The sequence below is a fragment of the Crinia signifera genome, chromosome 2 (assembly GCF_055691185.1).
Source record: "Crinia signifera chromosome 2, ASM5569118v1, whole genome shotgun sequence".
In the NCBI taxonomy this organism is placed as follows: domain Eukaryota; kingdom Metazoa; phylum Chordata; class Amphibia; order Anura; family Myobatrachidae; genus Crinia; species Crinia signifera.
The window spans coordinates 310,112,956-310,131,043 of NC_139218.1; the positions used below are offsets into that span (position 1 = coordinate 310,112,956).

At 44.1% G+C, this 18,088-nt stretch overlaps 1 protein-coding gene across 1 annotated transcript in view; it reads right to left on the bottom strand.

Annotated features, from left to right (window-relative positions):
* VWA8 (von Willebrand factor A domain containing 8) overlaps positions 1–18,088 on the bottom strand; it is a 180,487-nt gene that overhangs the window by 34,063 nt on the left and 128,336 nt on the right. The window contains exon 22 of the mRNA XM_083168923.1: positions 9,338–9,414. Within this exon, the coding sequence (XP_083025049.1) occupies positions 9,338–9,414 (77 nt within the window). The remainder of the gene's footprint in view (positions 1–9,337; positions 9,415–18,088) is intronic.

An 18,088-nucleotide genomic window follows, 5' to 3' on the forward strand; every position in this document is an offset into this window, starting at 1 on the left:
GAAACAGGTGGTGAAAGCCTGAGCCTTCACATCCGCCATTCGTACGATCAGCACTGGTGCTTCCCAGGGATGTGTCCTTTCCCCCCTGCTCTTCTCCCTCTACACTAATGACTGCATTTCAAGTGACCAGTCAGTAAAAATCATAAAATTTGCTGATGACACCACCATCATCGGCCTAATCAAGGAGGCAGATGAGTCTGCATACAGAAAGGAAGTGGACAGACTTTCACAGAGGTGCGGCAGAAAAACAACCTGGACCTAAACTCCATCAAAACAGTCCAGATGATAGTAGACTTCAGGAGAAAACCAAATGTCAAGGTCCCACTGGTAATTTCCAACAGAGTGGTGTCATGGGTAGAGACCTTCAAACAAAAATCTCTTGCAACCTCAGATGGGAGCCCAACATAACTTCAGAATTCTGAAGGAGGACTCCAAAGGAGGAAAAATAACTTGATTATAGAATCTATCTGCATAAATAAGCCTTAAGATACCGCAATAGGAAGTGCAAGGTTCCTGCTTTTTCATTGTTGGTTACTGTATTTGTAGGAGGTGATACTACTAGGCACCCTGCTGCATCCGAGGGGAAGCTCAGAATTTTTGTTTTTTTATTATTCGATAATTTTTTTTTATTTTCAAAGACAAACCAACACACCAAAACAAGTATATTCATACCCCAAATGGAATAAACCATTGAATGCTGGGCACCAAGGTGTACGTCAGTCATAATAACACAGTGTCACAATACAGTATAGGATACAGTATAACAAGAATGTTGAGCATGGTCTGAGGGTGAGATATGCCCCAAAAGGGACAATCTCACACAGTATCCATAGGCACCATACGAGTACAGCCATACATTGAGAATACTAAGTATATAACAACAGCCATATACTGTAGTTTTACTGCTAAAGCCACTTGATGCACTACAAACCAAAAATCACACCAGGATAAATATATAATATATGGAAAGCATAATAGTAATAATAATAATAATAATAAAAAACTCAAAACAAACCTCCCTAAAAAACCCCACCCGGTATGACCTAACCCCATCCTAGGTATACCTGGATCGAGAACAGCCCATAACCCCCCCTATTAACTATACTATATATCTATGCTCATACACCCCCCCCCCACCCACCCACGCACACAAACACACACACCACAATTATAAAACACAGGATATTGATAAAGAATATAGGGGGGCTATAATATATGACCTTAGGTTCGGCTAAGTTTGGTTCTACCCCTGGATATAGTAATGCAACACACACATTTGGCAATAGAGCTACAGGTACTTGTGTACAATCGAACCCGAAGCGTGGCGAGCGCAACGAGCCCGCGAGGGGCGGCGGTACGCGTCCTACGACCTTTTCATACCCCCACTATCCACGTCAGCGTGGAGTTGAGAATAGAAAGTGTGGCGAGCACAGCAAGCCACCGAAGCGTGGCGAGCGCAGCGAGGGGACACGGATACCTTCATAGGTATCCGCGTCCCCTCGCGGGCTTCACAGGTGTCTGCGTCCCCTCGCCACGCTTCGGGCTCGCCACACTTTCTATTCTCAACTCCACGCCGACGTGGATAGTGGGGGTATGAAAAGGTCGTAGGACGCGTACCGCCACCCCGCGCGGGCTCGTTGCGCTCGCCACGCTTTGGGTTTGCGTTGATAGTGGGGGTGGTACAACCTAAAAAATTACATTTGGGGGCCATTGAACATGTTTGATACTAATTTCAATGCTTTTGGATGCATTTCTGTTAAAAATCGCATGCGATTTTTAAAAAATTGCTTAAAAACGGCAAATATCGCATCCCATCGCATGCCACTACATATGGCATGCGATGGGAGCCGTGAAAGTACACAAGTACCGAGCTACATAACTACACCCAGAGCATAACCATGTAGAAAAGGGTACATCGAATATTGGGTACAAGAATATTGACATCTATATAGCAAATACCAAAAGGGACAGAATATGTAGTGTGAGAATAGGATAGCTCAAATCATAATCCAGTGCATATTATTAAAGCAGGATATATAGAACCCTTAAGTAATAAGGGAAACATCGAAACATATAGGTATCATCTTGGTTTAGGTTTACAACACAAATCAAAGCATTAATCCGGCCAGCTCTCGGTTCCTTGGAGAAGGATGACGAGTCTAATAACCCTAACGCCAGTTAGAACAAGAGAGCTATGAAAGCATGCATATGGCAACACACTAACATGGGCAGACGACCTCCAGGATCTCATTGCAGCCACCAGTATTTACGGAGATTGAGGGGCAGAAATTTTATAATCAATATTTGAGGGTGCCTTAGAGTAGATTTCCTTAGCAGGGCCGAAACTAGGGTTTCCGGCGCCCGGGCCAAGGCAGTCATTTGGCATCCAATCAGGGAAAACGGTGTCTGCACTCAATACTTAGTACTTCCATGAGTACAGCAGGAATCCGGAATTTTAATATAGGGAAGAGGTTAGTAGTCACAGCGGGTCTCAGCTGTATAGCAGCAGTTGAACACGAACACCTCAGCCCAGTACACACACTGGCAAGATGGCGGCAGCACCCTCCACGCGGACCACGGCAGCCCTACCTGAAGAGTCAGCTTCCCATTCTCACCGCTCAACACAGAGAGCCACCACCGCTTATCACCTTAACCCGCTGAGGCACCGTGGGAAGAGGCGCTATGATAGGATTATCGGCAGTGCAGTGAAAGACCAGCGGCGTCTGGGTCCCGATGCAGGAGCTGGCCGCAGCTGTGAAGTTTCTCAAACCGGCAGCCCAATAGATATGTAGGTACTCCAGCGGGGAAATAGGACAATATGCAGGATATCACACACCTGTTATAGGGGTCAGAGTCCTCGGTAGCAGCAGCAGCACAGGATATAATATAGGATATATGGAGGGAGCTCACAGAAGATGCTGCCTACAGTACTCCATGTTTGGCAAAGCCACGCCCGCAGAAGGGCAGACTTTTACATATATTTTTTACTTCTTAAAAATAGCTAATCTAAATCTAAAGCCTAGTGTTCACTTGCCATCTTTGAAAACCCATGCAGTTTCTCTTCCCTGCCTGAGGTGTTGCTGTCTGCTGTAGTGCTTCTAGCACAGTGTGGTCTGTATATCAGCACTGATATGCAAACCAGACCTGTGCTAGAAACACAGCAGACAGTGACAACCCAGGCAAGGAAGAGGAACTGCATTGGTATTCTAAGATGGAGGGTGCTAGATTGAACACTAAAGTCTATAAATAGGCTCTTATTTTTAAATCTTCCTTCCTCCTCTATAAGGTCTAAATAAAATACTGCCCTCTATCATATCATCTATGTGACTTTTCTCTAAGCTGTACATATTCTGCTTGCTAAGTGCTGGTTTACAAAGCCATCACTTATAATGTAAAAATAATATTAAATACTATTCCAAAGCATGTCTCGTTATAAAATAACATGCCCTGTCAAATCCAGTATACGAAACCACTCAAGATTGTGACTAAATCTTTACTGCTAAGTTTTCCTAGGAAGTCCAAACACAATTTTAGGAGCCCTTTTATTAGTTTCCTAGGCGACCACATACATCGAGCATCCTTGCGCAGTAAACAGCCCTTCTAGTCAAGATATGCAATTACTCTGTAGCGCAGTGTGTCTTTGCGTGCAACATTTTCCTTATGTATGTCTTATTCACAAAGAGGTGCAAATAGGACACACAAGCAGCTTCTGCTCAGGACATATGCGGCATGCCAATATTCTGTGTGCAACCATGGCTGTATCAGCATATGAAATTATAAATGACAATGTTTCTCATTTGCCAATGATATTCTCCTCTATATTGGTAATCCAGAACATTCTCTCCCTAATGTGTAACAGAATTTCTCTATTTTTAGTTTAATATAAGAATTACACATTAATCTAGAAAAATCAATAGTTATGTTACTGTACTTGAAACAGCAGCGAGACTTCCTCATTGTACACATTGATTTCCTCTTCAATGGCCCAAACAATATATCCCATATTTGGGAATTTTATTGTCACGCAATCTAAATAATCTATACTGGCTGCATATTTTCATGGAAAACTTTAAATCATAGGAACGACTCCCATTATACTTTTTTTTTTTCCATTAATGTTTTTATTGAAGTCATTTTACAAAAGAACAAAAAAATATGAAGCGCCAACAAATATGAAGAAGCTTTCAATATCAGTACACTAACAGGGAACGTACAGTATGTCGGCATATCAGGCAAAGGAAAAAGTTGATTAAAGATACATCTATATATATCAACATAGAAATTAAAGACTTCCATATACATTACATACAAACAAATATAAAAGCAATACACAAAAAGAAGAATCTGAAAATATAAAGAGAAGAGGGAAAGGAAGGGAGAACATTTCCTAGCTAAATTTGAGTCTTTCGAAGTAGACACATGTACTAGTGTATCTTAAATAGGAGGGAGAGTCTTTAAAGAGGATCCAATGTGTCCGTATAGCACTAAACATGTTATAATTAGGAGATCCAGATAATGACAAGTCATCCATGGACATGTAAAACTTGAGTATTGTGAACCATTCCACTATGGATGGGGGACATGGAGATCTCCAGGGAACTGGAATAACAGCTTTGGCTGCACTATTGAGGTGCTTCAGTAGAGATTTAATATAGGAGGATGTAGAGTGATCTATTTTATTGAGAAGCCAAAATGTTAAATCTGTGCTGACTTCTTGACCCATAATTTATTTGGTCAGGGAAAACACGGTTTCCCGGAAGGGGTGAAGGACAGCACAAACGCCTGGTGCCTGCTTCCTTCTTCCTAGGCTGCCAATCCTTTTTTCGGAAGAGCTAATCTGCTGAAAATGGTCGCAATCCCTTGCTTACTATACCCAACACAATCTTTCAAATATATTTTACTAAAGTAACTGCATACTTATATAATACATATAGACAATAATGAAAAACAATATTAATATAGGAATAATAATGGCCAGCAGATGATGGAGGCAAATTAATTTTGAAACTTGATATATTTTGGAAGGTAAGCGCACATTACCATAAATTCAGACCACTGGAGGAAGAATTAAGGAACAAAGTCCCGAATGTCGTGATCTAGGTAACAAGACATCTATATTTATCTCTAAAGTGGTCTCTCTAGACCAGTGGTCTCCAACCTTTTTTGGGGCCTGAGCTACTCGAGACAACATAAACTGCCTGAAGAGCTACTAAAGTAAAAAAAAAAAAAAAAGAAATCTGCCTAATAAACAAAAAATGCCCTTTCCACATTATGCCACCCACTGTAATGCCCGACACAGTATGCCACATACCACAATGCCCCCGACACAATATGCCACACACTGCAATGTCCAATATGCCGCATACATACCTCCCAACACTGGAGTTAGAGAAGGGACATCTGCCCGAAATTAGGGGCATGACCTACTACCGTGGTACTCCTGCGAGGCCATGTCCCCCATTTTTTCCACTATGGTGGCATGGGGGATATAGATCTCTGGAGTCTGGTGTAATCAAAATCAATACTTTATTGTGTTGAAATATTTCTCTATGGACCATTGAGACATTTTTTAACACAATACAGTATTGATCAGATTACGGCATGTCGAGGTGGGACGACTATGTCACCCCATCACCTCTCCGTACTCCCATCACCCTTGCACATCACTGTCCACCCTGCACCCCTTCAGCCCCCATCCCCCTTGCACCTCTCTTTCCCCCCCTGCACTTCTCCATCCCCTAGTAACCCTTGCATGTCTCTGTCCACCCATTACTCTTTCACCTCTTTGTACCCCCTGCCTCTCTCTGTCCCCCCTGTACCTTTCCGTCCCCCTCACCAACCTTGCACCTTTCATTATCTAAATTCTAAAAACATAAAAAAAATGCTCCTCAAAACGTATTTAACTTTTATGGTACTACACACATACATATATATACACACACAGCACATGCATACAAACACATAGAATACATACATATATACATGCATAAATGCACACACATATATAGAACACAGACATACACATGTGACACCAAACATGTAGTGCACACACTTACAGTGACAGAGGGAGGATGCCCAGCAGCTGTCATTGATGCCTGTCTGCTGGTCTGGGCAGCGGCTGTTTTAACCTCTTGCTGCGGGGGGAGCGGAGTGCACTGTCCGGGCACCGTGGCCTGTGGGGGGAGCAGAATAGCTGTGGGGAAGCGGAGTGTCCGTTTGCAGAGATGACTGGATGGGCAGCTGAGCGGGGGGGGGGGGGGGGGGGGGGGACAGCAGAAGCAGGAGGTAATATCACCTCTAGCATCTGATAGTGAGCATAGCGCTGCAGCGCTACCCGGAAGTGCCGGGAGCGCCTAGCGCTGTGCACGCTGTCAGGCGCTAGAGGTGATATATTACCTCTAGCGTCTGTCTCAGGGGATTGTGGAAGGCGGCGGGCGATGGAGGGACGGGAAGGCGGGCGCAGAGTGGTCGAGCCATCCGGATCGCTACCGCGAGCTACCAGTAGCTCGCGAGCGACGGGTTGGCGACCACTGCTCTAGACTGTCACTGTGCTCCGGGTGTGAATTTATTCAGCACTATTTGCATGCAGTCCACAGCACAGCTTCCCCACAGTCTCTCCAGAGGTCACCTAATGCTGCAACAATCCCTGTCTGTCATATCTGCCTATCAGCCCCAGTCTCCTGTGGCTTCTATGCCACCACCATTATCATAGGCTACAACCATGTGCTATACAAACACTCTTTCCTGCCTTCCTTGGACGTGGGAGTAGCCATGGCCATTCCAGTCACCTGTTTGTTCACAGCCAATCCTGAGCATCCTCCTGTCTTGCTAACTACCGCACACTGGCTGCTACAAGGATGCTGTAGTAGTGATTACCAAACTGCCAGTTCAATGTTGTCCACAGCCTAGCTGCTACTGTACTTGTGCATCTGCTCCTGAGGAAAACCTTCCTTGCACAGATTCTGGCTAATTGCATCCAACTGCACAGTCTGGCTCCTTCCAGTGTTGCTGGAAATAACTCCTTCAGCTCCAGCTGATTCCTAGCACTAGTTACCCACCAGCATCAAACTTTAGCCATGCTGTCCAGACACACCATTGAATCAGCTATCCAGTCGCACTACTGACTCAGCAATCAGTTGCACCATCGATTCAGCTTCTCTGCTAGTCTCCAGTCCCAATCAGTCACCATTGGTACAACATAGGTACATCATTGTCCACTGCAACTTCTAATCAGTTCCAGCCATGTACAGAGCCTCCTAACAGCTTCCCAGCTGGTATACAGTGACAATCAGACACCATCGGTCCAACATTGGATCCTTATCATTTTATGTCAACTTTCCATTGGTTCCAGCTGACCTCCTCAGCGTCTCAATAGCTTCCCAGTTAGCCTACAGTGACAATCATTCACAATCGGTGTTTCACCATCGATCCCAAGCTTCAACGATGTTCCACCACCGACATTCTGTCATTTATCATTGTTGTTGTTATCCCAGATGGGATCCCGTCACCAGCTTCTGCTGTTTCCGGTTCCACATCTGGTAAAACTCTACTTGGTACGACTGAGCTAAAGACTTACAGTTACACTGTACTACTGTTTCTAGTTGCTGCATATTGTTTGCAACAATTGTATGCTTGTTTGCAAATAATCATCTCTAAGACTTTCAGTTAATATTGATTCCTGTTTTTACAAGTGCTTAATAAAATACTTACTTTTTATTTTGGTCACACCCTTGGACAATCCTACCTATTACCATATTCTGGTTCATGCCTTAAAGCTCCCATAGTTCTCTATTTAGTCAGGTCCTACACCCATGGCTTCTGGTTCCAACCAAGCCTCGGGCGTGACATCGAATAATCCAGATGGTAAGTATCCTCACTATTGATGACGGAACAGCAAAGTTAGCCACTGGAGGAAGGGCTTGGTTGCTGCAAGTGCTGGTACGCACACTTCCGCTGCTTGCACACATACCCCATATAAGTTGACTGGATACTTGAATTACGGTTAGGAAAAGGATATCGACAGGCAAAATACAGATAGCATCATCCAAATGGTCAGCATACACACACTTTTCAGTAATTACTGAAACTCTTACCCTACCCCTAACTTTAACCTTCTCTAGCAGCCTAACCCTAATACTGACTGACTTTGTGCTGGGATGCTGTGATGCTGTGATCGGTATTGTAACCATCTGCATCCTGACTACATCCCTCGCATTAGCATAAGGTGGAAAATCAGAAAGGTTTAAACTACAGTCACTTTGCAGAACCACTCATAATCAGGCCATAGATGTACAAGGAAAAATGGTCATTCATACGACAAGGCAAATTATCATACTGTACAGTATGCATCGAGCTGAAGAAGGTATGACTACACTTATTTGTTGTAAAAAAGACAACACAAAAAGCAGCGCTCACAATCAAAGATGAGTGAATCAGATTTCAAAATTCATATAACAATTTATTAAAAAAACAATATTAAAATTAATTCATATATAGCAGCATGTTTTATGACATATAATTGATGTTATTCAAGTGTACACTGTTACAGAAAAATTTATAATTGGTGAATAAATATAAAAAAAAAGGTTTGTTGTATAAAAACAATAACTGGTGACCAGATCTCACGTGTAACGGGGTATCCCCGTCCGGGGTTGGAGGATTAATAGAACCCGCACTGTCCACACTAAGTGATAGTCCCAATAATAAGGTGGAGTCCGATAAACGGCGATTTGTAATCCTGTAGGCACACAGAGGGAGTGGCTGATGTTATGATAGCCTACCTTCAACCTCGTGGCCGGGTGTCCAGGTTAAGTTGGATGATTGAATTGAGCCGTAGACTTCCAATATTTGGTTGGGAAGGATGGTGGTCAGACGATTGAGCAGGTGGAACCTCCAAAATATTATCCAGGATCTGGCACCAGCAATACCAACGCGTTTCGCTGTCCAAACGTCAGCTTTGTCAAGGCATCCTTGATCAATTATATGTCAAAAAACATGCTGCTATATATGAATTAATTTTAATATTGTTTTTTTTAATAAATTGTTATATGAATTTTGAAATCGGATTCACTCATCTTTGATTGTGAGCGCTGCTGTTTGTGTTGTCTTTTTTCCTATATTTTGTGTGGGGACTGACCCTCCCCACTCAAGCAGCTGCTCCTATTGAGTCAGCAACTCTGATTAAGCGCTCCCAAGGGTATACACAGTAGTGTATTAACCCATCCTTTGGTACACTTATTTGTTGTGGCTGTTATATTCCATAGGGGAATGCATCTGATGATACCGCATACATTTACAGTAGATAACACATACCCATATCAATGCTTTTTGTACTTACCTGTGTAACTGCAAATATTCCCGTGGCCTGTTTAGTAAATGCAGAAATCTATCAACTATCTTGTTTTTTCCGACTCCCTGTTAGTATAGAAAAGAACCATTAATTTTTACTTAAATTCTTCATATAAATGTAAACAAGTTCATACAAAACATAACAGATATAAAAAGCAAACAATTCGCACTACAAAAGTTATTAAGATAAGTCAAAAAGAAAACAAATTATGATAGAATTTTTTTTCAATAAATCTATATAACTATGGAAGGTTATATAGTTGTGTAGGTGACATGACACCCAAATAAGGCTTTGTTTTTAAGTGACCAGTTTCCTTGATCAAGGTGATTTCATCTTTTATACAACTATTTAATTTTTTTTGTGTGTAAATCACACCTGTAGCTGTACCATTATTACATATACTGTATAATCAAAACTGATCTTCATTATTTTGCTTAACCTTGTTTACTTCTATTTATATATTGTGTTCTAGTGTTTGCTTTGTATAACTAATACCTCTTTATACCAGAAAACCATGATGCACCTGGGATTTTAGACCCGGCTTGAAGCCGGGTGCAACCCAGCTTGTGACCCCTTTCCGTTTGCCTCCCAACCCGCTATAATGCCAGGTGGTCACGTGTGTGACGTCACAAGGGGCGGGTCCTGGGCTGGTGCTGGGAGATGAGAGCATCTCCCAGTGCCACTTTTCCATTGCAGTGAACCGGTCCCAGGTTGCATTGACTAACATTTTACACTGCCCTACCACACTTATACAGCAATGCTGAATCGGGTCCGCGAGGCAAAAACCCTTGTTTTTGCCTCAGTGTAACAGGAGTATACCCAACTGCTGGTGGTACTCAGGGTACTGAGGGGCAGACGTATTAAATATGGTAAAGAGATAAAGTGGAGATAAAGTAGAAGGTGATAATGCACAATCAGTTATGTTTGAAACATGACATTTATGCTGGCCGTACACTACTGCGATCTCCCATGGTGGCAGGATCACATGCGATACCGCGCTTCGGACCTGAGGGGACAGCATACATACCTGATTTGAGCCAATCAACTCCTTTAGGAATTGATTGGCTGGTGCGTTATCACCTTCCACTTTATTTCTTCACCAGGTTTAATACATCTGCCCCTGAATACCACCACCTTTTTTTGGAGCACATTTGTAATTCTTATGAGGCCTAGATATAGGAAGAAATTATTTTTGAAAATAATGGTACCTTATTACAAGAAGAAAAAGCAAATACAATTATGTAAAAAAAATATATATATATTTTTGTAAGCCGTGATACCCATTAGTGGATGAATTTTGCCTTTGCTGTCATTATGTATTCCATCACAGAACACAACTGCAAAAAGCCATGAAATGAGTTTAGAAACTGTATTTCATATTCATATTATTGTTTGATGAATGCTACACTCATAATTATTGTAGTACAATATTTTCTTTCTGAATAGATTTTCTACATTTCACTTGAACATTCCTTTAAATTCTAACCATTAATAAATGTATTATTTATGTATCCTCCCAGTGAACAGACATGCAGACGTGTGTATTTGCCCTCTAAATTGTATGCATTATCATACATTTTGTAGGCAAAGCACAGAAATGGCCTTTACACGGGATTGACCTGTTTAAGTATTTAATCTGGTTGATGCACTCAATGTGCCTATATTAAAAGCTATGTTGTATATCCCATATATGTCTCTCTGTGTTTGAATCAGCTATAACAAAAAGTAGCAATACTGCAATATTGCATTTTGGTATAAAGTGCCAACAGACATATGGAACATAGCCTTTTTAATTGAAACTTAAAAAAAAAAATCTAAACCCAACACTTAGGTTCAGTTTAATAATGGCACCATCCATTATATGTGACTAATCTTCAAAATGGCTCCGATAAAGAATAACAATTTTGCATCCCAGCCAAACGACAGTATGGTGAAACCCATTGCAGGGTATTAACCTGGATTTGACAGTGTTTCACCTACTTGAGCCTACAGTCTTCAAAGCCACAGTTCCTGAGCCTATAGCCTTAAAGTCACAGTATCCTTACTATTGCCTTAAGCCGCAGTCCTGTTGCTACAGCTTTCCAGCCGCACTTTTACTACAGTCTTCATAGCCACAGTTCCTGAGTCTACAGCCAAAAAGCTGCATTGTTCTTCTACAGTTCAAGCCGCAGTGTGCAATTACAAATCAAGCAACAGTTCTGTTTCTACAGTCTTCAAACCACAGTCTTTATTATTACAGTGTTCAAAGTCACAGTTCTTGAGTCCTCAGCTTAAAGCCACAGTTCTAGAGTCTTTAAGCCGCAGTTATTATTGCTACTATATTAAAGCTACAGTTCTCGTTTCTTCAACTCCACGGCTATCGTCTTTGGTCCTATAATATTTAATCACTGTCAGGGCTCGGGTACAGCTGTAGCAGCAGTGAGCCAGTGGAAGGGTCAGGGAACTGGAACACGGGAGGCTTGAGGTATGGACAGTTCATAGAACACTGGGCACTGAAGAACAGAGGCACTGAGTCTAACCCCACCAACGGTATTCACCAGGGACCCCCGCAAGGAGGTTTGGACTTCACTGCATTCGGTGGACAGGTCGCGGCCCTCTGACAGAATTCCCACACTTAACTGGCCAATCACTGAGGAATGGTTAGTGAAGGGTAGTGCTGGTGAACTTGAGACTGTGTCGGCCTGGGAGCATTGGACTGAGTGGTCTTGGGGAACTGTCGACTGTGTCGGCTTGGGAGTTGTAGACTAGGTCAGCTTTGGAGCCAAAAAGATGTCAATGGCCTGGGAGCCGGAGTGATGTCAATGGCCTGGGAGCCAGAGTGATGTCAATGGCCTGGGTGCCAAAGAATGTTGATGGCCTGGGAGCTGAGGTGCACGTCGACCACCTAGGAGCCTAGATGGGTGCCGACAACCTGGGAGCCGAGATGGACGTTGACAGCCTGGGTGCTGTGGATAAACTGTGTAGACCAGGGGTGTCCAAACTTTTTGCGACGAGGGCCAGATTGGTGAAGTGTAAATGTGTGGGGGCCGACCATCCAGCCTGACATTCTTTGAATCAGTAATCACATCAGAATGGTCCCCCATTCTGCCCCCATTCACTCTGTCTCCCAGTCTGCCCCTTCACTGTATTTCCCCCAGCCTGCCCCCATTCACTGTATGTCCCCCAGCCTGCCCCTCCTTTACTGTATGTCCCCCAGCCTGCCCCTCCTTCACTCTGTCCCCCAGTCTGCTCCCTTATCTTAATGTCCATCAGTGCCTCCATTCATTGTATGTCCCCCAGCCTTCCCCTGCTCCCCCTTCTCTGAATGGCCATCACTGCCTCCATTCACTGTATGTCCCCCAGCCTGACCCTCCTTCACTGTATGTCCCCTAATCTGCCCCCTCCCTTCTCTGTATGTTTCCCAGCCCCTTGTATGTGCCAGAGGAAGGAGAGGCAAAGCAGGAACTGCAAGGAAAGGAGATACTTGGGCTCCCGCTGCCGCCCTCCTCCACTCTGCATGGTACGGGAGCAAGCTTCCCCCTTGCTGCCCCTCTCCCCAAACACAGCTGTCACTGTGATTGTGGAGTAGGGTGATATACGATTGCAGCAGCAGGGATAGGATGCCAAACACATCTGACTGTGGCAGCCAGCACCTCCTCACTGCAGCAGAAAACAAGATAAAGGCGCACTCGCTGGGGCCCCACCATTAGTGTCCTGTGCTGTGCTTCCCACATATTATGCTCTGCCCGCTTCCAGCTGGAGGCTGCGGGCCACTTGAAATGACAACACGGGCCACAATTGGCCCCCGGGCCTGACTTTGGACATGCCTGGTGTAGACTTTTGAAAGTCAACGCCTGTGTTCACTAGGGAGTCAATGATGGTATATGGCTTGTAACCAAGGTGGTCTCTGCTGGTGGAAGATGGATAAGCTCAGACTTCTTCTCCTGGAAGCTATGGATGTTATTATCTGGAAGGGTAACCTGACAGATGAATGGTTAACCAGGGAGCTCTTGTATAATCAGCAGAAGATCACAGGTGCACTTCACATGTAACTCTGGGAAAGAGAACCTGGAGCCTAGTACGCTGACTTCTGGGGAGTACTCAGGGATTAGACAAGTTGTGCAAGGCAAGGAGGAAGTGCCAGAGGCCTGACCTATAACCCCTCTGCCTGTCTGTGATTGGCTGCAAGTCGCAGCATCAATTACCCCAGGAAGTACCTGTGCACACCTTGATCACATGATCAAGTGCAGCAGGTCAGAGTAACAAGGTCACAGGGAAATCATTGTAGGAATCAGACCTGTGACTGCAAGTGTCACGGTGGCACCCATGCAGCATGGGACTGGCTTGGGATCATCGTGGGATGCCGACTAGGCCCCAGGGAATGTCATGCACATCTTTCCACAGAGAATGCCTGGGGACAGTGCTGAACAGGGACTTGCGTTTCAGGATGCACCAGTGTAAGGGTAAAAGACGTGGACATGGTTACAGATGAGGAAGCGGGCCGTGATTTCGGACAGTACCCCTCCTTGGTGGGCACCGAACACCTTTTGGGTTTGCCTGTATTTTCCTGATGGAACTGAGCAATTAAGCAATGGGCGTGTACATCACCATGATTTATGCAGCTTTTGTCCTCGGGACCATATCCCTTCCAGTCTATGATATACTGCAGGCATGTCCAAACTATGGCCCTCCAACTGTTGTGAAACTACACATCCCAGCATGCCTTGCCATAGTTTAGGCATTCCCTAATAGCAAAACTGTGGCAAGGCATGATGGGACTTGTAGTTTCACAACAGTTGGAGGGCCATAGTTTGGACATGCCTGATATACTGGATGCGGCCATATTTTTGTCAAGCATCCAGACCCCCTCCAAGACCAGTTTTAGGGCTAGCAGCTCTTGATCCCCGAATTATTAGTTATTTTCTGCCCGAAGGAACTTACGGGAAAAGAACCCGCACGGATGCATTTTCCCATCTTTAGCAGCTTGTGAGAGAACTGGCCCCCACGCGTACATTAGAGGCATCGACCTCCAATATAAAGGGTCTGTCGATACCTGGTTGCTGAAATATTGGTGCAGTAAAAAAGGATTTCTTTAGGAACTGGAAGGCAGAAAAAACTTATTTGGACCACTTTTATGGGTAAATGCTGTAATTGGGGCGATGAGGGTTGAGAACCCTTTAATGAACTTTCTGTAATAGTTTGCTAAGCCAATAAAACTTGAAACAGATCGTAGAGTTTTGGCTTCCAATTTTTACGGATCCATTCGTGCCTGAAATTACATACCCCAGAAAAGGTATTGATGGGAATGTACATTTGGATAGTTTGGCATGTAACTTGTTTTGCAAGAGGCATGACAACAACTCTTTATCATGATCTCGGAGGGACTGAAGAATCTGGGAGAAAATAAGAATATCATCCAGGTAGACTACTAGGACTTTGTATGGCAGATCAAGGAATATTTAGTTGACAAAGTAAAACTGCTGCGGCATTGCTTAGGCCGCAGGGCATGACCAGATACTCATAGTGCCCGTCTCTGGTATTAAATGCTGTTTTTCACTAATATCCTTCAAGGATCCTGATGAGATTATAGGCCCCGCTGAGATCCAACTTGGTAAATACTTTGGCACCTCGGACCTGATCAAAGAGTTCCGTGATGAGGGGAAGTGGATAGCTGTTCTTTTCCATGATCTTTTTTAATCCCCTGTAGTCTATACATGGACACAGCCTGCCATCTTTATTTTTAACGAAAAAGAATCCAGCACTAGCTGGTGACATGGAGGGTCCTGTGAGCCCTTTCAGAAGATTATCCTGGATATATTCGGACACGGCTTGGGTCTCTGGGACTGACAGTACAACCCCTAAGAGTGGTTTTACCAGGAGGCAAGTTTATGGAACAGTCCCACTTGCGATGAGGAGGTAACTGATTGGTAGCTTTCTCACTGAAGACGTCTTGGAATTTTTGATATTCCTTGGGTAACCCTGGAAGAGTCTGAGGCTCTGAATAACGGAGTGAGACCACATTGGACAGACAGAGTTTTTAAGACACGCTGCTCCATTCTTTTATTTGTAATGTTGTCCAGTTGATACAGGGATTATGTACCCATAGCCAGGGCATACCCAGCACAATACTATAGGATATTTTAGTAATTATAAGGAATTCCATGATTTCCTTATGTAGGACCCCGACCCGATGGGACTGGTACAGTGAGTGTCATCACTGCCAATGATCTTTCTCCCATCCACTGCAGTTAGGAAGGATGCAAGTCCAATGAGACTACAGGTAAGTTGAACTTCTTAACCACATCTAAAGCAATGAAGTTCCCGGCAGCTCCAGAATCGATCAGAGCAGAAAACACTTGGGGACCGGACTGGGACTGTATGGTCATGGGCAAGACCAAATCATGAGCTGGAGAAGTTTTGATAAACTGACCTAACCTAACTCCTCCTCTACAGGTCAAGCCTTGCCGTTTCCCAGCCTCTCGGGACAGGATTGATGGAAATGGCCGGGAGCGGCACAATAAAGACATAGATTGTTTTGTTGTCTCCTAGCATGTTCCTCTGGTGTCAGATGGGATCTTCCTAGCTGCATAGGTTCTTCCAGGGCTGGTGACACCAGACATGGTAGAGACTGGGGCATGGAAGAAGACGGGACCTTGGGAGGCCCTTTCTTTAATTTGATTTTTTTATTCCCGAAGATGCAGATCCATCTTAATACACAGAGAGATCAAGTCCTCTAGCTTGATGGGTAAGTCACGAGTTGCTAAAGCATCTTTGACAGGATCAGACACGCCAAGCCAGAAGGCTGCTTTCAGCGCGTCGTTGTTCCACTGGAGTTCAGACATCAGAGTCTGAAATTGGATGACATATTAACCCATAGATCGTGACCCTTGCTTCACTCTAAAGATTTCAGTGGCTGCAGAGGCAGGTCGCCCTGGTTCATCGAAGATTCTTCGAAAGAGCAGCGATGAAACCTTCATAGTCCGCCAGAAGAGAATCAGATCTCTCCCATAATTGAGAAACCAACTCTAGTGCAGAGCCGGTAAGCAGGGGAATAATATATAACACCTTGACCCAGGGTGTTGGGAAATTCTGTGGAAATAAGTCGAACTGGACCTCACACTGATTGAGGAAACACTAGCAGTGTTTGGGATTCCCATCATATTTCTGTGGAGTCCACAAATGGAGGTGAGAGTAGAGAGTAGCCACCACAGGAGCCGGATTAAGGAGAGACTGCTGAAGGCTGTCCAGGTGGGTAGAAACATCTTGTAGATATGTTATTACCTGTTGCTGTGTCGCTTACTGGGTCTCCATCTGGGATAAGCCATCTTGTAAAGCCGCTAGCCCCACATTCTGTTGACGTGCCGGGTCCATGGGCCTTGAACAAACTGTCAGGGCTTGGTTAACAGTTCAGGTATGGACAGTTCATAGAACACTGGGTGCAGCATCAATTACCCCAGGAAGTACCTGTGCACACCTTGATCATGTGATCAAGTGCACAGGTCAAAGTAACAAGGTCAGAGAGAAATCATTGGAGGAATCTGACGGCAAGTGTCATAGCGGTGCCCATGCAGCGTGGGACTGGCTTGGGATCAGCATGGGACGCTGACTAGGTCCCAGGGTATCGTCATGCACATCTTGCCATGGAGAATGCCAGGGATTTGCATCGCAGGATGCACCAGTGATGCGGGCGGGCGCTGCGATTTTTGACAAAAAAAAAATCACAGTCTTTGTCTTCAGCTACAGTCTTCCACAGTTCCTCAAGTCTTTTGCTACAACTTGGTCCATGGTACCCCAGTGGCAAAACAAAACCTTGTTAGCCAATGCTCTCCAAACTGCAGCTTCAAGATCCATAGATTTTCCATCAGCAACAGAAATTGAACAATATGCTCATGCTGCAAGAACTGCAGTTCTTAGATTAAAACCATGGCAGGACTTTAAACATGCTGCATTTCACTATGATGCAAATATATACAGTATAAGGTACCTACAGTAAGGAAAATATTGGTTTGCTAAAGAGACCCCTCAGTCACACACAATATACAAGTGTCGTATTTAAATCAGTACGGACTGCTCATTTGTCCTAGTTGCATTGTGCTGCAATTAAGATGCATTGTTAGCAAAAAAAGACACCTGACACAAGCAGAGCTCCACAGGATCAGCCTGTTCACTCACGCCAGACATCTGGCCCTGCATGGCATCATTGCAGAACAAAAAACATTGCCAAACAAAAATCTCTGCGGACCCACTTTGGAGACCATGGCTAGTAACCGTCAGGGCAGGTGTAGGGTGATAGTTGATCCTCCGATCACTGGTCTCCCCTTGGAGCTCTGCCTGCCCCCACTGGCACATATTAGCCTATGCCTTCAAATCAGTACAGTTTTCAGCACTGGGAGACATCTTGAGAAAACTTGTTTCAACACAGCCTAAAATTTTAATACAGAGACTACATGGCCCGGATTCTAGAAAAGAAAAAAAAACTTATCCTGGGAAAACTATACCACAATGACAAATTTGGTGTAGTTAGGTACAAAACTCTGGCCGTGAATAAAGGACAAACATACATAACATGTCGTTTATTATATAGCTATAAGTAACTTCAATTTGTTTTGGTAAAAAAGTAAAATTATAAAAAAAACATCTTTCCAGTTGTATATGCACCTAAATGGCATTATGTAAGAAACATGGTCAGCACAGCACCCACTGGCTATCGGAAGCAGAAGAATTGTATATTACCGCTCAGAAACATAGGAATGTGTCTGA